At 43.9% G+C, this 22,796-nt stretch overlaps 1 protein-coding gene across 1 annotated transcript in view; it reads right to left on the bottom strand.

Moving 5' to 3' along the window:
- Positions 1 to 22,796, bottom strand: part of Exph5 (exophilin 5) — a 75,768-nt gene that overhangs the window by 35,769 nt on the left and 17,203 nt on the right. Inside the window, exon 2 of the mRNA XM_032909794.1 lies at positions 2,647 to 2,807. Coding sequence (XP_032765685.1) covers positions 2,647 to 2,807 — 161 coding nt within the window. The remainder of the gene's footprint in view (positions 1 to 2,646; positions 2,808 to 22,796) is intronic.

The following is a 22,796-nucleotide window of genomic DNA, read 5'->3' as shown; positions in this document are numbered from 1 at the left end:
TGCTGGGCTGAGAAAGGAAAGCTTCCGGCACAAGCAGGGTGTTTTTCAGGACGTGTGGTGGGCCATAGTCTGTATAGGATTCCTTGCACAGTGCCCGCTCCTCACGGATGTCCAACATCCAAGCTAGAAGGCAGGGGACACACTCATTTCATATCTTGCTGTTCCAAGTATGTTTTAGAAAATTTCAGTTCTTTGAAACTTTGGAGAGTTTTCATGTAACTTTTTTTTCCCCCAAAGAAAGTAAATAAAAGGGAAATAAAACCATTGAGAGTGCTTCTTATTTTATTTCCAAAATCTATTCTGGTGTGGTAGGTGATGTATATATGAGTGTGTGTGTGTGTGTGTGTATACATATATATATAATATATATGTGTGTATATATGACTTCTACATGTATGCATGTAATATGTATATATGATATATTTATCTAACATTTATATAATATATAACTTTATATAAGAGCTTGCAATTTTAAATTGAAGGCCCATCAACATATAAGACCACAATGCCATAATCCTTTTGTGAGTAATATTGTGAATTTGTGAATAATTATAAATATTGTAGTTTAAGATAAGGCAAAGCCACCATGGCATACACGTGCTCAACCTAAAAAATGTGAATTTTGGGTTAGGCCTGGGATTAACCACAGAACACTACCACACACCTATAGTACAACTAAAATCCGATTTGTTCTTTTAGATTGATTGGTTCGTTATGAGAGTTGGAGATTTTATCATCCATCTATACATTCAGAAATATTGTTGTGTGTTTCAGGATGTTACTAATGTCAGCAAATGCAAAAGTAGTCCACAAGACTAGTTCAGTAACAGGGGTTAATTTAGAGCTTACTGTTTCTGAATGTTTGCCACACCCACAGTTATCCTGTGGGAACAGGTTTCATGACCCTCATTCAAATTGGGTGAAGTCAAGTAACAGGCTGACAATGACACTCACTATTGCAGGCTCTCACTAACTAACTACAGCAGGCTCTCACTAACTAACTACCGCAGGCTCTCACTAACTAGCTGCAGCAGACTCTCACTAACTAACTACCGCAGGCTCTCACTAACTAACTACAGCAGGCTCTCACTAACTAACTACCAGCTCTCACTAACTAACTACCGACTCTCACTAACTAACTACCGCAGGCTCTCACTAACTAACTACCGCAGACTCTCACTAACTAACTACAGCAGGCTCTCACTAACTAACTACCGCAGACTCTCACTAACTAACTACTGCAGGCTCTCACTAACTAACTACAGCAGGCTCTCACTAACTAACTACAGCAGGCTCTCACTAACTAACTACAGCAGGCTCTCACTAACTAACTAACTACCGCAGGCTCTCACTAACTAACTACCGCAGGCTCTCACTAACTAACTACCGTAGACTCTCACTAACTAACTTTACTGCAGGCTCTCACTAACTAACTACAGCAGGCCTCTCACCAACTAACTACAGCAGGCTCTCACTAACTAGCTACAGCAGGCTCTCACTAACTAACTAACTACCATGAGGCTCTCACTAACCAACTACTGCAGGCTCCAACTAACTAACCACAGCAGGCCTCACTCACCAACAACGGCAGGCTCACTAACTAACAAACGGCAGGCTCTCTCACTAACTAACTACAGCAGGCTCTCACTAACTACCGCAGGCTCTCACTAACTAACTACAGCAGGCTCTCACTAACTAACTACAGCAGGCTCTCACTAACTAACTACGGCAGGCTCTCACTAACTAACTACCGCAGGCTCTCACTACAGCCTACTCTGGAGACTACTGAGATTCCAGGGTGGTGTCAGCTTTCTTCTTTCAGCTATGAAACCCACAGCCTTCTCTTCTTCGGCCTCTTCCTCTTCATCATCTTCCCATTGAGGTAACTGCTTACTATGATCCTGGTTAATTCTCTACCTTTCTTTCTTTTTAGGGGGGTTGGGTGGGGTAGGGCTGGACAAGGCCTCATTCTGTAGCTCAGAGGGGCCTGAAAGTTGTGACAATCCTCTTGCCTCGACCTCTTGAGTGCTGGGATTAAAGGCAGAGGCCATCGCAACCATCTCATGTTAATTCTTTTTATTTGAAGTTTTTCATGTATTGGTTGTGGAGGTCAGGGGGAACCTTAATTGATAAGTCTTTGCCCTTCTACCCTCTCTTGGTATTTTGCTGCTATATTGTGTGACAGGTTAGTCAGTTCAGAGGTTCCTGAGGCTTCTCCTGTCCCTGTTCCCTCTTTTCCCACAGGAGAACTGAGATTATAGACATCGTTTAATATAATATATATATTGGTTCTGGGGATTTGAAATTAGATCCTTACACTATGTGCAGTAAATGTTTTACCTGCAGAGTGGTGTCCTTGGCCCTTAGGCTAATTCTTAACATACATAATTTTATTGAATCCTCAGAGGCAACCATATTGAAGTTTATCAAGAAATAATTTGACCATAATCACAGAGAGCTGAATCAGGCATCTTGTCATTCACCTAAACTTTGGACAGTATATGCCATCATATCAAATGTTAGACCCTTATAACAGTCCTTAGCCATAAATTGGTTAAATTGCAGATGCATGGATCCATTGTCTATGATGATATACCACAAAGCAAGGATAAGATAATTTAAAGCAAAATTTATCTTCTTTCTCACCATTTTTTGCCATCCCCTTCTGTAGCCTATATGTAAGTGGTGGTTTTAACATCTGGTTAACATCTGTTTCATTGCAAAACTTCTTTCTTTGAATTTCTTCAAACCATTCACCAGTTGCTCCTTGAAGCCACCTGATATCCCTCTTTGTCTTTTGAAGTTTGCTGAAATAAAACAAAAATATCAATGTGCCACTCAAATCCACCCCTAATTGGAGCAGACTCACGTAATGAGCTAAGCTTGGCATACTAGAGAGGCGGTCTAGGTGAACAACCTGAGGAGAAGTCATCACAGTTGGAACCCTTTTTGATCATGGTGTACATATTTCCACACGTTCTTCTGTATATGGTGTAGTCTTCTGAATATCATGACAACCTAAAAGGTTTCTGCTGGTTGTTAAAATAACCACAGAGTCAATGACAAGAAACCCGGTTGAGCAATGAGTGAAGACTTGGTCTAATAAAGCAACTAAATGATAGATGTCCTAATGACAGGTAGAAACCGGAATATTCTGGTTCTGATTACTCACTCGCTTATTCATTAATACATAAGTGTTTATTGGGCAACATTAATCAACTAAATGCTTATTGAGGTCCCGTGTAGGCTGTGGGGAATGTAACAGATGGGACCCGTACTCCTCCGTTTAGTGGTCAGCGGCTAAAGCTAACGTGTGGATTGTTACCATAGTCCATGGTTTTAGATGATGAAACTTGTTTAACGCAAAGACACAAGAGACCATGAATGAGAACGGTGTTAGCGATCAGGGCGTTGAGGACGGTCAACTTGGAGATGGATGAAAGTACCATCCGGAAAGCAAATGTCTGCACCTGGTTATACTTTTGAGATTCTATACCCGAAATCCTAACATGGCTTCTTTCCCCCTGCTTTCCCTTACTTATCTGTCTTTCCAAAGAACAGTTGTTTTAAGTCCTTAACTAATTCCTCTCCAAGGTTAACTGTCTCTCAAGAACACTCTGAAAGTAATAGGTGCTTAACACAAAGGGAGGTGCCCTGTGTGAGCACAGCCAGTCTTGAAAGTAGGTGGTTTAGCACTGACGAAAATGTTGGACTTGTTAGTTTCCAAACTTGGGGATTTCTAGTGTTTGGGAATTATTTCAAGTTCGCTAACTGTAACCCTTTGTCCAAGGTCCTCTGCAAAGCAGAGGTGTTAGGGTGGTTGGGATGAATGTGCGTGCATGTGTGTGTGTGTGTGTGTGTGTGTTGTGTGTTGTATGTGTATTGTGTGTGTTGTGTGTTGTGTGTTGTGTGTGTGTTGTGTGTTGTGTGTGTGTTGTGTGTGTGTTGTGTGTATGTTGTGTGTTGTGTGTGTGTGTTGTGTGTGTTGTGTGTTGTGTGTGTGTTGTGTGTGTCTCTCTCTGTGCACGTTGTGTTATGTCTTGTTTTGGGATGAGGTCTTGCTATGGAGCTTTGAACTCACAGCAAACATTTTGCTTCTGTTTTTAAGTGCTAGGATCATAGACTTGAGCCACTGTGCCTGGCTCTAGTGTTGGGGTTTTGTATTGCTAAGAAGATGGCAAGCAAGATGATGGCCAACTGGCCACTTCAGAGTTAAAACCAATGAACCAAGAGGGCTGTAACTCGCTCCTGCTTGGGGCTACGATACTGCTGTTTTATAAAAAGTATTAGAGAAGCCAGGGGTCATCCTGCCCAGACTTGCATTTTGAAAAGCATTAGGCAGCAGCGTCATTATGTTCAGCCTACAGATTTGCAGTGGTGTCTTTTTTTTACTATTGTCACTTCCTGTTACTGTTCAGTCAGTCCTGACTCTACTGCCGTCTCTGGCACTAACAGAATAAAGACACCCCCAGGATCTGCTTCTAACCAATATCGGCATTCCACTTAAATGTCCCTCATAAGTCTGTCAGTTCCATTTTCTCAGAGCCATCTCTAATTGTTGTTTTCCCCAAACCCAGCGCCCCACTCCACGCCAAGCATATCTGTCTTATTTCAGAAGCTACATGACTTAGGGTTCCCTGCATAAACCTAGATAGAGGGATTTTTCTCCGTATAGGCATGGTGCAATGTGAATGCTCTTGTAAAGAATATAATCACAGCCAGTCCCATGTCAAGTATGCCATGACTATCACCATATTGTGGCCAGTGAAGTTCCTAATCTATATTTCTCTGTGAATACATATACACTCTGAATTCTATTCCACTCAAGTACACTGATGTAAATGAATACCATGTAGTTGCTAACTATAATTATGTAGGCAAATGTAGAATCTCAGGAAAATAAATACAGCACGAAACAAAACATAGAATTTAATCTATGATTACAGCTATGTGAAAATGACAGCCATTTGGATACACTAGAGGAAAATAGAAACATCTAATTTTTTACAGTAGAATAATTATAACTATGTCAACAGTTAGCCCTTTTGTTAAATGTAATCTATAATTACGATGAATTAAACGAGTGATTCCTTTATGTTTAATTGTGAATTTTTATTACTCTATCATTTGGAGAGAAGTTACATTTTTATAATTCTAACAGTTTTTGCTGCTGTCGTGGCTTTTCTCTGTGTTTTTACATAGTTATGGTAAATCTATCAGATATACACTGGGAGATGGCCTCCTTCTGTGTCAACACTGGACTACCACAGTAGGCAGTCTCCTCAGGAGACTGAAGTCTGACAGGAGAAAGCCACAAGAATCCCAGAGACACAGTTTAGCTAAGCAACAGTGGTGTGTGCAACTTAGGCGTTTAATACACACTTGAACGCTCAGGAAAGAACCGTGAACAAGTCAAGTCCCCGTTCTCCTGGAATTTAAATTCCTCTGGGGTTGGGGACGTTTATGTATGTCTGAGTCATAAATAAGAAAAAAGGAAAGAGGTCACAAGAGAGTGTGAAAAGAGGACATGCTCTAGGGAAGCAATGAAGAAGATTCCCTGAGATGATAGAGTGGTAAGGAGGATGAGGTAAGGTTCTTGTAGGGAGCATCCTAGGCAGAGGAGTGTCAACTGTAGGCAGTGTCCTAGGCAGAAGACAGCATCCTAGGCAGAAGGTAGATGTCATCTGTAGATGACTGCCTAGGTAGAGTATGGCAATGAGAGGAGAGTCTAGAGAACCAGCTACAGTTTTGTGTAGCATTTGGGGTCAGGTAAAGTGGTAGGCATTTGAAGCAATGGTGTGTGTGTGTGTGTGTGTGTGTGTGTGTGTGTGTGTGTGTGTGCGCGTGCGCACGCGCGCGCGCTCATGTGCGGTGTGGTGTGTGACATTCGATTTGCATTAGCTACAGGCAGAGACTAGATTCCAGCATGGGACTAAAAACCAGTCAGAGCACCTATAGAGTAAAGAAGAAAAAGCTATGTATTTCAACCAGGTTGGTAATGGTGGAGCTGAAGAAAAATAGAATTTTTAGAGAGATGGAATGATTTTGGGGTTAAAAGTACATGTCAAGGAAGACCCTTAGATTTCTTACTGGTATAAGATATAGACGATGCAATTTGTAGAGATCAAGCATATTTAACACTAAAACAACATTTTATGAGATAGCTCAACAGGAAAAAGCACTTGTCACCAAATCTAATAACTGGAGTTCAGTTCCCATAACCCACATGCTAGAGAAGGTGAAAAACATTCTCACAAATTATTTTCTGACTTCCACATGTGCTTAGACACACACACACACACACACACACACACACACACACACCACTTGTAACATTGCTTATTTTCAGAGAAATGACTAAATATTCAAGATAATATATTTTCCATCCCCTTGAGACAAGCCACTGAGCCTTCCTCTAGTAAACACCGACGTAATTAACATACAGTCTCTACCTTTCCAGCGTCTCAGACAGAAATAGAATGATTAGGTTAAAGAGTCAAAGCATTTTTGTGATTCTTTATACATAAAACCAAAATGTCTTTCAAAGGTCACTAATTAAGCTACAAGGTACAAGACTTCCTTAGAAAACTACAGATAATTATTTCAACTATTCTTATTTTCCTTGTGTAATGTTTTAAAGATTCCTCATTTATAATTGTCAGTAATTAAATTTTGCTTTGACATTTTTTGTTTCCTATTCAATTAGTATGTGCCCCATTTCTAAGCAATGACGTGATTACACTCTGTGCTTTGGCAGTTGGATACTTTTCTATGATTTTATGATTTAAGACCTTTTATTTGGAATCAGACATTTTAAAAAGTCCTGATTTTTCTTATGTGTTCTAAGTTATTTAAAATAGAGTTTTGACTTTTATTTTGATTAAACTTTGGGTGCTGGGTCATAAAACTACAATTCTAGCCAGGGCTGAAGCAGGTATACTTCATATTTATGATAAAACTCTACTTGTTTCCTGAAGACGATAAGAAATAAAATTCAGGAAGCAGTGATATCTACGTCTGCAGTAATGCCGTGATTCAGAACAATGCAGAGACATTTAAATGAAGCACACGTATGCGAGGGTGATTGGGGCTGGCAACAGGACAGCTGGCTGAACAGGCATGGTCAGGAGCCAGGAAGTTCAAAGGTCAGGTTGTCAAAGATGGCACTGTGCTCACTGTGACAAAAGGGAAATTAGCTCTGGCATTTGGAACAAAGGCAGTGGAAGTAAAGAAACTAAGCCTGGCCTGAAAGGCTAAACTTGCTGAGGACCTGGAGCTAGCCTCCCCAGTCTTGACGAGGGAAGAGTTTGTAGGCGGTGAAGTGTAATTTGCACACCATGGCAGCTGACTGAAAAGAACACAGCATCCACTCAGTCAACGTGGTCTGAAGTTATGCATTTACCTCAAACATACAATACCAAGTAACACACCGAGAACAGGTAAGAAGAAACCCTGAACATAAAGGGGAGGGCTCGGGGCACTCTAAACAGGACGGAAACGTCTACCTCAGCTGGTTGTTCTCGTGGAGCCCTTGTGAGCAGAACTCAGTGGAGTTCCTGAGCAGCCCACAGGAGACTCAGGTCCTGCTCTGCTTTGTCATATGCCCAGGCTACCAATCAGGGCGAACCGTCCACTTAAGCCAATCAGAAGAACCCCAGGGTTAGAAATGACACACATCGAGGTAAATTACTAGGACACGGCTTGTCTGCTTAATTAGCCCTGCCTGACTCAACATATCACAGGGGACTGCTGTCTACACTTCTAATTTGTTTCACCCTCAGGGTGATCAACCAGACAACATTAGATCAGGTCTTTTCTTGCTGGCCCAACCCTTAGTTCCAAACCCAAGTGTCTTTGCTTCACGCTGCCCCTGCTGCTTATGACTCCATGCTGGCACTCCTAACCATGCCACATCTCCTAAGGTTCCTCTTCCTGAGTTAATTTTAGTTTTTCTGTAGTTTGCATCCTTGAACGGTGACTATCATGTTGACCCTTCCTAGTCATTTTCCTTGCTTCCTTCCTTGCCTTCTTGCTTCTTTCCTTCTTCCTCCTCCTCCTCCTCCTCCTCCCCTCCCTCCCCTCCCTCCCTCCCTCCCTCCTCCCTCCTCCTCCTCCCTCCCTCCCTCCCTCCCCTCCTCCTCCCTCCCCTCCTCCCTCCCTCCTTCCTTCCTCCTTCCCTTCCTTCCTTCCCTGCTTTCCTCCTTGCTTCTTTGCTTCCTTTAAGACAGTCTCTCTACATAACTTTGGCTGTCCTGGAACTCACTATATAGAACAGACTGGCCCTGGACTCACAGAGATCCAACCTCCTCTGGTTCCCAGTGCTGGGATTAAAGGCCTGTGCCCCCGCACCTGGCTAGACTTTTTAGATAGTAGAAAGACCACAGGGCCTGGGTCAGTTCTACATGGATGACCAGGGTCAAATATTTAACTTTCTTGACTTTTTTTTTCTTCATTTGTAGGACTGTTTGCCTCTATATTCCACTCCTGCCTGGAAAGTGGAAATATATGTTTTACTGTGACTCTTTCACTCTTCCTATCAAGAGCTGGGGGCTCTGCCACAGCCCTCTGGCCTCTGAGCAGGCCCAGTGCTTATTTAGACCAACAGAATATGGCAGATGTAAAACTGGAGACTTCTAAGGCCAGGCCTCAAAAAAGATCTCGCAACTTCTGTCTTCTCCCTTTTGCGGCATGGGGACCTCAGTGTAAACAAATAAACAATGAACAAACAAACAAACAACTTCAGCTGATGTCTTTTGAGAAGGAGAGTGCATATGGAGAGAACCAGGTGAGAGCCATCACCAACTGCCAGAGGAGATTCATACTAATTGGATTGAACACCGAGCCAACCTTTATCAACTGTAACCATTTTGTTCCATGCCTGCCAGTCACCAACACAGAAAAACAGATTCACTCAGAGCAGGGTCAAACTGCCCACATACCCTGTGATGTACTGAGGCTTCTTTTGCTTCTTCTTGGAAACTCCCCAACCATAGTCTTCATCCACAGTCAAGCAAGATAGAGGTCAGCTTGAACTGTTCTATCTAAACTATGGAAGAAACTCGGAAAAAGGTGGCCCACACTCAGCACATCCCCCCGCCCCCGCCTCTGTATCTTATGAGCTCATTATGGCTTTTTCTTTACATAAACTAACCCCGGACAGCATTTATAGTCATGACTTTCAGCTCCCGAGTCTAAGCTACTGCCCTGGTTGAACAATCTTGGGGCGTGAGTTCAATACTCAGCCCTGTTTAACTGAGACCCAGAGTCTGAGTGGGTGTGTGGTGACTCCTGGACCCCAACAATTCAATCTCTGTGCTTACGTTTTTCCATCTATAAAATGAGGATGAGATGGATGATATTTCCTGAGGTTCTGTGAGAACGAAGTAAGTTGGTGTATACAGATCTATGCTGGGCATACGAAGTGCCTACAGCATAGGAGGATGGGGGTGAATAGCTGGTGTCTTCGCCCTCTATCTTATTTATTGAGAAAGGCTTTCTCGATGAATCTTGATCTCACCTATTCAGCTAGTCTGACTGGCCAGTGAACTCCGGGGAGCCTCCTGTCTCTACTTCCTCAGTGCTGGGTTTATAGAGGTAAGTGGCCATACCTGACTTTTTACCCAGGTACTGGGGATCTCACCCTATTTTCTGCTTTGACAGCAAACATTTCATCAACTGAGCCATCTCATGGGTGGGATGGGTCCATGAATGACAAGGAGAAAGGGGCAGGTGGGGGGGGGATCAGTATCCATCTCTCTCTGCTCGATGACTGTGGATGCAATGAGACCAGCTGCCTCACTTACACTCCTGCTGCCATGATGCCCTCCCTTCCCGCTTCAACAGACCGCATCATCCAGCAGTGAGCCAAGATAAACCTGTCCTTCCTTAAGGTGCCTTTGGCAGGGACTTTGTCAGGGCAACAAGGAAAAGTTCCTCGTGTGGCTATTTCAGACCATTCCTCCGGTCAAATCTTTCCATAGTTTCTTACCCTGCCAACCATACAGACTTGAACCCTGTAGTCTTTGAAGCTGTATGTTACTGGCCCTCTGCCAGTTCGAACACTCTTAGTCATAAAGTCTTCCTTTCTTCTTTGCATTTGGCCTCTTTTCTTTCTTCTGGGGAGGTAAGCTAGCTCCCATCGGGCACTGCACTAGCTGTCTGCACCCTCCCCCACCCCACTTTGTCGCACGGGCATTCATTTTTGCCTTTGGTAAAACTTCACAACCTTGTAGAGCCCTTCCTTAGCTTCCCTTCCTTAGCTTTTTAAAACTAACCATTCCATCTCCTACTGCAGTCACTGTCTCTCAAGTTTCTTGGTGTGTGTGTGTGTGTGTGTGTGTGTGTGTGTGTGTGTGTGTTTAAACTGCATCAATCTTCATTTATTTGCTTCATTTAGTGTCTTCTTCTGCCCTCACAAATGCAGCCCATGAGATCCAGGCCTTTTTTTGTTTGGTTTTCTGGATGATGCCTGACACAGGCAGACTCAGGAAGCTCTTGGTAAGTGGAGGACAAAGGAGGGGACATGAATGTGGGAACAGCTCTGTTCTCTGAAGCTGATTCCTCATGTGTGAAATGTTGAACTGGATACTGCATGGCCAGTTTCCTTGCTGTGACTCTATGCAAACATTTACAAAGGCTGGGAGGGCAACCTTCATGAGAGAATGTGCTGAATTAATCCACATTTAGCTCTATCTGAGATCTCAACCCCGGGTCTTCTTTGGGCCTTTGTATTCTAGACAAATCTTCACACCATTCTCTGGTATCCACTGTCCTTTCATTTTCTTGTCCTTTCTCTTTGGGGTTTCTCTCTGGATCGAACACACAATTAAAATGAAACAACTAAAAGACAGCACTGTTTCCCATAGGCAAGGGCCTGAGGGTAGACAAAGGCACAATTTTGTGTTATTTCTTCATAATGCAACTCAATACCCTGAGAACTTATACACAGTAATGTCACCTTGCTCCCCCAAAAGGAGCTGAAATATTAAGCTTATGCTAAGTGACAACTGCCACGTTGGGTCCACATAGACACTCTCGTCACCATGGGAGTCCAGGGAGGAAGGTGCTATAACACAGCCAGTCCTTTATAGCCATGGTGCCCTTATCCTTGGCTTCAACCAACAGGAGGTAAGGATGTAAGAACAATGCTGCTGGGCTTCCCCTGTGCAGGTGTCATTTGGCCTTTAGTCCCTGAGCAAGGTAGCACAATGGGTATTTACATGTCATTTTGGTTGTATATTTGCATATCGTTTACATTTTATATTTACATATCATTTGCATTGTATTAGTTATTCTCAGTAATCTAAAGATAACTGGAGGGATTTTTGCAGGATATATACAAATAGCATGGCATTCTATATATGGGACTTTAGTGTCTCTGATTTTGGTATATAAGTGTGTGTGGGGGTATCCTGAAGCTAACCCCCTGGATAACCACAGATCCCAATGCTAGAGGGAAATAAAACGGAAAGATAGGCCACTCAAGGTTGTAAAAGGATGAATGAACTAAGTAACCCTTTGACTAACTTCAAACCTCCTTTGTTAAGTGGGTAGATGATGTCCAGCTTGCTATAGAAACCCTGGGGCCTGAGCTACTCGATGCTTGTCCTGAATTAAACCACTCTGCAGAGTCTCTAAACCTTTTTCATGTTGACTAACTCTCCTCATAGACTGTCAGTTCCCCAAGCCAAGGGCCAGATCTCTCGCACAGCCTGCAGGCCGTGAATGAGTGTTATTGACGAATCAGCAGAGGAATACAAGGGATTAGGAACTAAAGTTGTTAGCTGCCGTCCCTCTTACTTCCCTTTATACAGTTACCCTGATGCCTCCACTAAGACTCATAAGCTGAGTGTTAGGATTCTAGGGATGCAGAGGTGCACATAAAGGACTTTCAGGTACAGTGCGTGATCTCAACCCCTTGGATTCCTTTATTATTTGTTATCTGTGGCTGTTCTCCAAAGACAACTGCATCTTAAATTCTGACCACATCCCCTGTACTGCTACGTCTGCAGTTAGGTAACAGGCTATAACCACCTGTGCACATCCACAGCATCCCGCCTTCCTTTACAGCAACAAGAAGGAAAGCCATGTTCCCTTGCTCCTACATATAATGCAATGCTTATTCTTAGACACATCCTGCCAGAAAAAGAAGATAGAGAGAGGCAGTTTCGCAAGCCAGCAAAAAGCCCGCCTTCTCCTAGACTCATTCTGGGTCTAGGCAGAGTTCACCTCTCATCTTGTGATAAAGACGCACGGTTACCATATTCAGACCACTTCGGCTCTGTACTGTGTGAGTCCTAAAGGTGTTAGGACACTGTCTGTAGCCTGCCTGGCATTAGCTTCACTTTTAACATCTCATATGAGATGTGTGATGTCTCCTTTTCCCAAGCTGCCCTCAGACACAGATCAAGCACAAAAGCCAGGAGGAAGAAGATGTCCCACTGAGCATCTCCTCTAGGACTGTGAAGAAAGCAGCCTGTGTCACTGCCATGAAGAAATGGCTCTCTGGGTTCCTATGAGGGACAGTGCAAGTCATGCAGTCACAGTCCATGGCAGGAGTCACTGGCAGAGAGCTTTGTGGGGCCATTAGAGCTCATGGGTTGGGAGTAGTGTGCAGGACATTTTCAGGAAGAGCTCAGGCTCTGAAGGAAGTTTTACTTAAATGATTGCTGTCTTTTTTCACGTGCTCTCTAGAAGCAGCCTCACAGAGATCTGTGTTGTGGTTACACAGATTTTTTTTTTAATCCAGTGACATACAAGGTTTGAACCTGGTGTTGGACCTGGTATTGAGAATCCTCTGAAACTACCCAGAGTGCAACTTTGAATGTGTTCCCCGCTTTGAGCTTTTTTAAAGATAAGATGTGATCCTTATAGTTATCACTTTGCTGATAATTTATTCCACTTGTTATTTTATCCATGAGACTTTAAGGTTTCTTTTTAGTTATAGTTACAATTTTTTTAAAAAACTAAATCATCTTTCCATGAAACAGTGCTGGAATAAAATCTTATTTTAACCTTAAAATAAAATCTGTACTTGAAGTAAAATGAAGTAATAGTGCTAGAAATACAAGTGCATGTAAATTACATAACTTGTCTTTGGAAGTGTATAAAAGCCTGAGTGTGTGGGGTAGGCCTATGTAGCTGTTGGGGTGCATGCATGCCACAGTGTGCTCTTGCAGGTCAGAGGACAACTTCCTAGAGTCGGTTCTCCCCTTCTACCGTGTGGGTTCCAGAGATTGAGCTCAGGCTGTTAGGTTCAGCAGCAGCAGGTGCATTCACCCACTGAGCACCTCACAGACTCACCAAACAGAGACCCTCATATTAATATTTTTTAAAAAGACTTTTTTTCCTGGTAACATCACTGTGGTTATTTGATTTGATTTTAGCTTTTGGATGCTGTTATCTATTTTTGTTTTTGCTTTTGTTTTTACTTATTGAGACAGAACTTCTCCATGTAGCCCTGGCTGTTCTAGAACTGGCTTTGTAGACCAGGCTAGCCTTAAACTCAGAAGATCTACCGGACCCTGCCCAGTGAGTGCTGTGACTGAAGGTGCCACAACCCCTGGCTAGATGCTAGTATACAAATTCCTTCAGAATCTCAGAGATGGACGTTGGGCTCCTTCTTCAGGGTGTATTAAATACGTGTTCATAGAGTCTCAGAGGGTCTTCGGAGAAAGGCGTTGAGTGGACACTGTTGAATAGTACAAATGACACGGTAACCCTGGTGGCGTACAGAGCACTGTAATCTAATATGTCTTTGATGTGAATAGGTGCAGAATAATCTCTCTTAATGTGTAAGCAACCAACCCATTTCTTAAGAATAAAAAGTCAACGCCAAGCGTATTTTAGCGAGGAGAAGCAACAGTAAGAATAGATGTTCACACCCATTCAGAGCCTGCCCCACATGTGGCCCATACATATACAGCCACCCAATTAGACAAGATGGATGAAGCAAAGAGGTGCAGACCGACAGGAGCCGGATGTAGATCGCTCCTGAGAGACACAGCCAGAATACAGCAAATACATAGGCGAATGCCAGCAGCAAACCACTGAACTGAGAATAGGACCCCGTTGAAGGAATCAGAGAAAGAACTGGAAGAGCTTGAAGGGGCTCGAGACCCCATATGTACAACAATGCCAAGCAACCAGAGCTTCGGGGACTAAGCCACTACCTAAAGACTATACATGGACTGACCCTGGACTCTGACCTCATAGGTAGCAATGAGTATCCTGGGGGGAGCACCAGTGGAAGGGGAAGCCCTGGGTCCTGCTAAGACTGAACCCCCAGTGAACTAGACTGTTGGGGGGAGGGTGGGGAGGGGAACACCCATAAGGAAGGGGAGGGGGAAGGGGGATGTTTGCCCGGAAACCAGGAAAGGGAATAACACCCGAAAAGTATATAAGAAATACTCAAGTTAATAAAAAAAAAAAAAAGAAAAAAAAAAAAAGAATCCTGTTCGCTGGGAGTCCAGCCTTGGCAGGACCAGGGGCTTCCCCTTCCACTGGTGCCCTTGCTGGGCTATTCATTGCTACCTATGCAGTTGGAGCCCAGGATCAGTCCATGTATAGTCTTTGGGTGGTGACTTAGTCCCTGGAAGCTCTGGTTGCTTGGCATTGTTGTTCATGTGGGGTCTCGAGTTCCTTCAGTTCTTTCAGTTCTTTCTCTGATTCCTTCAACGGGGTCCCATTCTTAGTTCAGTACTTTGCTGATGGCATTCACCTATGTATTTGCTGTATTCTGACTGTGTCTCTCAGGAGAGATCTACATCCAGTTCCTGTCAGCCTGCACTTCTTTGCTTCATCCATCTTGTCTAATTGGGTGGCTGTATATATATGGGACACAGGTGGGGCAGGCTCTGAATGGGTGTTCCTTCTGACTCTGTTTTAATCTTTGCCTCTCTATTCCCTTCCAGGGGTGTTCTTGTTCCCCTTTTGAGGAAGGAGTGAAGCATTCACATTTTGATCATCCGTCTTGAGTTTCATGTGTTCTGTGCATCTAGGGTGATTCGAGCATTTGGGCTAATATCCACTTATCAATGAGTGCATACCTTGTGTGTTTTTCTGTGATTGGGTTACCTCACTAAGGATGATATTTTCCAGTTCCATCCGTTTGCCTATGAATTTCATGAGATCGTTGTTTTTGATAGCTGAGTGGTATTCCATTTTGTAGATGTACCACATTTTCTGTATCCATTCCTCTATTGAAGGGCATCTGGGTTCTTTCCAGCTTCTGGCTATTGTAAATGGGGCTGCTATGAACATAGTGGAGCACGTGTCTTTGTTATATGTTGGAGCATCTTTTGGGTATATGCCCCCCCCCAAAAAAAAAGAATAGATGTTCACTTGGCACCTGCAAATGGGTGTGGCTAATGTGTCAACATGTCTTCAGTTTTTAATTAGTTCACTCTTCCTTTTCTTTTCTTTTCTTTCTTTTCCTTCCTTCTTTCTCTTCTCCCTCCTCTTCCTCTTCTCCTTCTTTTCTTTTCCTCTTCCTCCTCCTCCTCCTCCTCCTCCTCCTCTTCCTCTTCCTCCTCCTCCTCTTCCTCTTCCTCCTCCTCCTCCTCCTCTTCCTCCTCCTCTTCTTCCTCCTCCTCCTCTTCCTCTTCCTCCTCCTCCTCCTCCTCTTCCTCCTCCTCCTCCTCCTCTTCCTCCTCTTCCTCCTCCTCCTCCTCCTCCTCTTCCTCCTCCTCCTTCTCCTCCTCCTCCTGCTCTTTCTTCTAGAATAAAGCAATATCTGGCCTAGAAGAAAAGATCTGAGCCACCTGATTGTCCCAACCTTCTGTTTTGGTTTGTTTCAAATCATTCTGCGGCTGCTGAGACGGCTCAACAGCTAAAGGCACTCGTCATCAAGACGTAGGACTTGAGTTCCATCCCTGGAACTTACATGGTTAAAGTAGAGAACAGGCTCCTGCAAGTTTTCCTCTGACCTCCACGCATGCCGTGGCATATACACAAACATCCCTCAAAATAATAAAAATATGATAGCAATTTAAAAAAAAATCATTGTTCTATCTATTCTCTTTATCGACATCACAGAATATAGCCTAGCCACAGAATTAGTGCGGTCAGGAGGATCTGCCTAAGACTAATGGCTGCCATAGGCAGTCCAAGGTGTGTGGGAAATATGGGTGCGGAAGTGGGGTGGCTGCTATGCTGTGGGTTACTGTTGTGCTGTGGGTTACTGCTGTGCTGTGGGTTACTGCTATGCTGTGGGTTACTGCTATGCTGTGGGTTACTGTCATGCTGTGGGTTACAGATCCCAAATTTTTGGCATTCCTGAACTTAATGAACCATACTAGCAAGTTGTGCTTCACTCAAGAGCTAAACCGGAGCAAGAACGCCGTGCAGCTGATACACTCCACTCTGGTGAGCGACGTCAGTTTAAGCATGCCACACCATGCCTTGAAACCATGACAGTTAAAACTAGCTAAAGTGACAAGAGGCTGAAAGAAACACAAGGAGCAGCATTGAGCTGTACCACATAGAGACGGCCATGCTACTTAAGGGACAGAGACAGATGGTGTGAGAAGGAAACCAGTCATGGAAATGGGTGCGAACAAGGAGAAGCAGAGGAGAAACCCTGAACCCCAGACCTGGGACTCTCACCTCACTGACTGGTGCCAGAGAGAGCACTGTCAACTTTAGGTTCCTGAGGGCTGGCTGCACAGGGGCCCAGGCTGTCTCCTCACTTCCCATTGTAACGTAAACAACTACCACTTATGGGAAACCCACCCAGCTATAAGCAACACACAGGAATTAGGGCAGGATCCTTCCAACAAAATGAACTGCTTTGCCATTATAAAGTTTTTCTAAGTTGACTTTATGAAAATATAATTCAACTCAACCCAGAAAACTTGGAAATTACCAAAAAGTCTTGAAGTAAAAAAACCAACCAAATGAACAAACAACAACAACAACAACACCCACTCATAATCCCCAGACCCCATCTGTCTTGGGTTTAGCAGAACAAAGCAGGTGTTGGCTACTAAGAGGAACTAGCTCGTCCACTGAAAACAACCAAATTTTGCTAAGCTGGACTTTCTAATTATCTTATTGACATGGACCTGTGCTGTGTCTTTTAAAGTGGTCAAAGGACTTTTATTATGTAAGAGTAAGGAGAGAGGTCATGGCAGCGCTGCTGATCTTAGTTCAGTAACTTTTGAAAGGATCACAGGAGGTAAAACAAAAGATGCTTTTCTGATTATATTGTTTCCCTACTTGCTTAATGTGCTACTTTTGTGCTAAAAAAAGTTCTCACACTGTAAATACTGCAGTATATCTATGATTCCATTTAGCATTATAGTTAAGAACATTGTTAAACTGTGTCAATATTCTACACTACATCTGTTTTATAGTCAGATACATGAGTCATTTTTTAATTTTTCACAGCTATGATGTCGACATGATCATAGTTTAAAACTGGTTTTGTGCACATTTCTCATGATTTTCTCAGAATAACTTTCTTTGAAGTAGATGTGGCAAGCCAAAGAAGGGACTTATTTTAGTTGCTTATGAAACACATCATCAAATTACTGTGGAGAGAGAGTGTATCAAGTCTGTCCCCATGCAAGGGCCCTTTTCCCCTCTCAGTTATCATTGTCCCATTTTAAAAATTAATTCATGTGGGTATTTTGCTTGCATGTATATCTGTGCACTTGTGTATTCAGTACCCACAGAGACCAGAGATCAGATTCTCTGAACTGGAGCTACGGACGGTTGTGAGCGGCCACATGGGTACTGGGAACCGAAGTCCTCTGCAAGAACAGCAAGTGCTCTTAAATCCCCTCTAGCCCACCAGCTGTTACATTCTTTTAATTTTTGCTTATCAGATAAACCCAAAGACAGAGTTTGTCTGTCCTTCGGTATTGCCTTATCAAAGAGTTGAACATTATTTCGCGAGCTCTTGGGTCCGAGTCTTCCTTCAGCGGTCTATTCAAGAGTCTCTGTGATGGCGCCTCTGTTCAAGACCTATGCTTGCTATTTTAATCCAAGTGCCATTGATAATATTGGTCCTTTGATGTTCCAGGTAAAGCACCAAGAGAACACACAGCGGGGTTGGCAACACCGGATATTTGCTGAGTAGTTCGTGGGTGGGTCCAAGTATCCGCGCCCTAGCCCTGGAGCATGTCACAGACCCGTGCTGAATGTCACATCCGGTCTGCTTACTTTTTATGTTTCTTTGCCTCTTCCTGTTCAGGCTCCTCTGCTAAGTGTGAAGGAAGGCTTCGTGTGGTCCAGGTCTGCAGACGATACTATCAGACACTCTCACCAACCAAGATGGCCATCTCTTTCCAGCTTGTTGTCCCAGACTAGTGTGGGAGTAACTGTCTGAGCTGATGGGAGGAGGCTGCATCGAGGTGCTGGGGCACTCATGGGCCCGGCACTAATCCCTTTGTTTCTTGGACTGATCAAATAACTTCTGTCTCCTTTTTCTCCTCACCTCTGGGACTCCAGTCTTTGTACCCAGCCCCGCTTTTACTTATCTGAACTTGTTTACCCTTCCTCTCTCATTTAAAGCCTGTTTGCCAACCATTCTAAAGACTTCGTCATGCCCTCTGGGCTACCTTCCAAGTTTCTCTTTCTGCTTGCGATGCCCTTTTTATGAATTCCTTTGTTCCATGACCTGACTCAGTGCTGGCACCTAGCTAAAGTTTTTAAAAATGTCTTTTTGACTAGGGAGAAAAGCCGCTTCAACCATAATGAGCTTTAATATTTGTAACGATGGTATGAAGACACGAGAAATTTAGTATCTATTGGTGGAACCTGCCGTGCATAATAGAAAGCCGAGACTCCTGATTTAGGGTCACAAAGGAAGGTAGGATTCACTCTTGCTAATACAAAGATGGCTCTTTCAAGACAGAACCAGTCTTACTGGGGTTTGAACTCGGTTAGGAAAAGCATCTGCAGCTGCCTGTGGTTGCCAGCCGTGATGCTCATTCACAGTGACTGGAAAGTACTTTAGTGGCTGTAGGTAAGGGCTGCCATCCCCACAGAGAGCAGACGAAGTGGAAGAAAAGAAAGGGGAGCTTGTTTGGGATTTGTTTTGCTTTGTTTGTGACAGGATGTCTATAGTTTTTATTTTGCTAGCCCTGCTTCCAAAAGCTGTCCAAACGTGTCATTATCTATTAATATTTTCACGAGTTATTAGGCCATACATAAGATTTCTCCAAACTCTTAAATTTTCTTGGCTACTTAATGAGGTACTAAAGAAGGTTCAACAGAAAGGTCATGGAGGGGGTTGGGGATTTAGCTCAGTGGTAGAGCTTGCCTAGCAAGTTCAAGGCCCTGGGTTCGGTCCCCAGCTCCGAAAAAAAAAGAAAAAAGAAAAAGAAACCTTCTGGAAACTTCTAATGTAGGGGAGTAGCAGGGACAAATTTTCTTCTTGTGCCCTGTCAACCACTCACTCATAGGAAATCGTCAGCATTCTGTGAAATTGCTTTCCGGAGCAGCTGATTCAACAGAAAGCCAGAAACTGGAGGAAGATGCTACAAAACCTTTAACATATGCGAAGTTTGTCAGAGGTTATCAAATTTCTTTTCTATTTAAAATTTACAGAGTTGAAACATAAAATGAAACAATCCTCTCATATCTCATTCTTTATGTGTCAGCTGGTTGAAGATTATTGAACATTTAGTAATAGTTACTGAAGGTGGGTGGAGTGCAGGGAAGCCGAGAGAGTCAGGTAGAGCAGAGGCTCTGGAGAGGAGGAGCCAGCAGTTCCCACAGAACAATCATGAAGTCTTCCGTTTAGGGTTTCAGTTTCTGATAGGAACATGAATAGTTTTGCTGAAGATTACATATTCCAACTATGAACTAAAATTGGGTACGTGTGATATTCCATTCAGCGTAAGAGCAACGAGCCATAATTAGTAATCATTTTCTCCAGCCACATTCCATATATCCACACCGGAGCTGAGCCCGCACGGCCAGCCGCTTTGCAGATCCTCTTCTTATAAACCTAGTTCCTATCTGTGGCTCTCTGTGTCCCAGGCCCTACATCACCACAGTCTGTCCTACTTGCCAGTCACATCGGTCCAGTAGTATATACATTGTCAAAGGGCAGAGCATCATCAGACTTTTACAAGTAGCCTGGGATATGCAGTGAGCTCTAGGACAGCCTGGGTTACAGAAGAGACAAGAAAACAAACAAACTAACAAATAAATAAGAGGGGGAAAAATTACTTAAAATTTTATGGTCTGTCTTCCAAATACAGTATACATTTCTTGGACCCTGGATTTTGCATTAACAATATTAGGTTGCATACCTTATATAAATATAGGTCCTCAAAATATTTATCAAGGACCTCATATTTTAATAGGAGTAAAAATGCCGCTCATCCTGACCATAAAACACTGGGGCTTAGTTAAGCAAACGCGCATGCTAAGAACTTGAAGTAGCCATCTCTTCACCATGTCTGCTGGACCTCATTCTTCGACGCGTTGCTTTGACCCCTCACGTGTGCATTTAATACGTTTGAGCTAAGTCTCGAGCCACACGGATGAATAGCAGTTTTCCTGTCTGCTGCTGGCGCCCACACAGACTGACCGCTTTGCCTCTCTCTTCAGTGACTCTGTGTGAGCTTCGAAAGTGACATCCATACAGTGCTCCATGCCAGGGAGCAGGGTGTACGGAAGGGGGGAGGTGTCCCACTCTGTGGAAATGAACTGCACTTCTGTCCATCCTATCTGGAAAGGGAGGGAGAAAGCTGCTCAAGCAGAAGCTTGTTGCATATTAGGGAGGGCAAGGGGCTGGAATAAAGAGTCCTGGGCATTTTGGTTTGATTTATATGGAAGGAGGGGAGCTCTGTCAATTAGTTGGTCTTAATTATGTTTGCTTAGAGAGAATAAGTTTCTGACTGAAGTCCAAAGACAAAGGGGAGGAAATGAAGAGACCCGTGTCTTCCTCCGCCTGGCTGGCCACCCGCTGTTTGACAGGCTGTTCACCACAGCTGGTACTTGTGATAGCGTCCGTCCCTTCTCTACTGTTGGGTGTCTGCTTTCCACTTCTTCCTCTCAAGTCCTTCACCAGGCCATCTGGAACTGGGGAACAGTTCCAGGCTTCCTTGCCAGATATGGGTTCCTTCCACTGCCTGGATATGGGTTCACTCTTACGCTCATCTCCAGGCCTAGTCACAGGTCTGAGACCGGATCTTAACTGCCAAGAAGTGATATTTCAGAGAGATAACCTTTGGAATGCAGTTCTCTTGGCCATTCTTAGACTCAAGTGTGCAGTCTATTTGGACTAAACATTCAATGTAAACAGTGAGCTGGACACCAAAACTGTCAAAGCCCCAAACCTTCGATTACCCATGTAGTGGTTTGAATAGGTTTGGCTTCCATAGACTCATGTGTTTGAATTCTCGGCCCACAGGGAATGGTACTATCAGGAGGTGTGGCCTTGTTGGAATAAGTGTGTCACAGTGGGGATGGGCTTAGAAGTCTCCTGTGCCTAAGCTCTGCCTAATGTGGAGGCAGAGCTGCCTCCTGGCTGCCTACAGGAGACAGGTTCCTTCGGATCAAGATGTGGAAATCTCAGCTCCTCCAGCACCATGTCTGCCTGCACACTGCTATGCTTCCCGCCACGATGATCATGGACTGAACCTCTGAACCTGTAAGCCAGCCCTAATTAAATTTTTTGCCTTTATGAGTTGCCTTGGTCATGGTGTCTCTTCACAGCAATGGAAACCCTAAGACAATGCATAATCTTTTTCTGTCCTCCTTAGCCAGTGAAACACCAAGTCCTGCGATTTGAGCTTCTAATATTTCTTGAATCTCTCCTCTTCATTCAGTTCCTAATCAAGACTTCTATCCATTTTATGTTGCTATAACAGAATGCTTTATTTCTCATACTTTTTGCGGGTGGGAAGTCCAAGTGCAGGGCATCAGCTTCTAGCAGGGACCCTTGTGCCATGTCATCCCATGGTAGAGGGCAAAAGAGCATGAGAGAGCATGCAAACCAAAGAAGCGTGTGTGAGATAAGGACCATGTATCCCAGGCTGACATCAACTTCTGTGTTACCAAGGATGACCTTGAATTACTGGGTTTCACACATCTATCTTCTGATAATGAGCATTATGTGTGCTATTCTCTCTCTCTCTCTCTCTCTCTCTCTCTCTCTCTCTCTCTCTCTCTCTTTCTCTCTCTCTCTCTCTCTCTGCCAATATACCCAGGTTTTGTAGTGCTGGGATGGGATGGAACCCAGGGCTTCAAGCACTCTCCCCACTGAGCTCCCATGCCCCAAACTTGCTTTTCTACTCCGCTTCTCTCGCCCCTGCAGTGATGACAGTCTATTTAGATGAACATAACCCTTATGACCCAGTCACCTCTACAGGGTTCCACCTCCCAGCATTACAGCACTGACACATAAATTCCTGACACAGGAATTTTAGAAGGCATTAAACTTTTATATAGAAAATTTCTTAATCCAGGCGTGACGCAGCGCTAACTACCCACAAGGAAAGGCCGACTTCACTACTCTGCTGTTCTGACTGTGTCCGGGCTCCCCTTCGCCTTCTGCTTTATCAAGCCCAGAGTTTGGCCTGGCACCGGGGCCTCCCATGATCCTCCTCTGCCTCCTAACTCTCATGCTTGCCTCTTACTTCGTATCCTGGTGGTCTGGCCTGTGAATTCTGGCTGCATCTCACTGTGGTTTTCCACAAAGCCTAGTCTTGCCAACATTACACATTGTATGTCCAGGACCCTTTCCACCTCTACCCAGCCCTCAGCTCTCTCCAGACTCAGCTCAGGCTTCATCTCCTCCAGCACGGTATTCAATGACATCAGGGCTCCTAGACATA

The sequence above is a fragment of the Rattus rattus genome, chromosome 8 (assembly GCF_011064425.1).
Source record: "Rattus rattus isolate New Zealand chromosome 8, Rrattus_CSIRO_v1, whole genome shotgun sequence".
NCBI lineage: Eukaryota > Metazoa > Chordata > Mammalia > Rodentia > Muridae > Rattus > Rattus rattus.
This window is presented reverse-complemented; position numbering and strand designations above follow the sequence as displayed.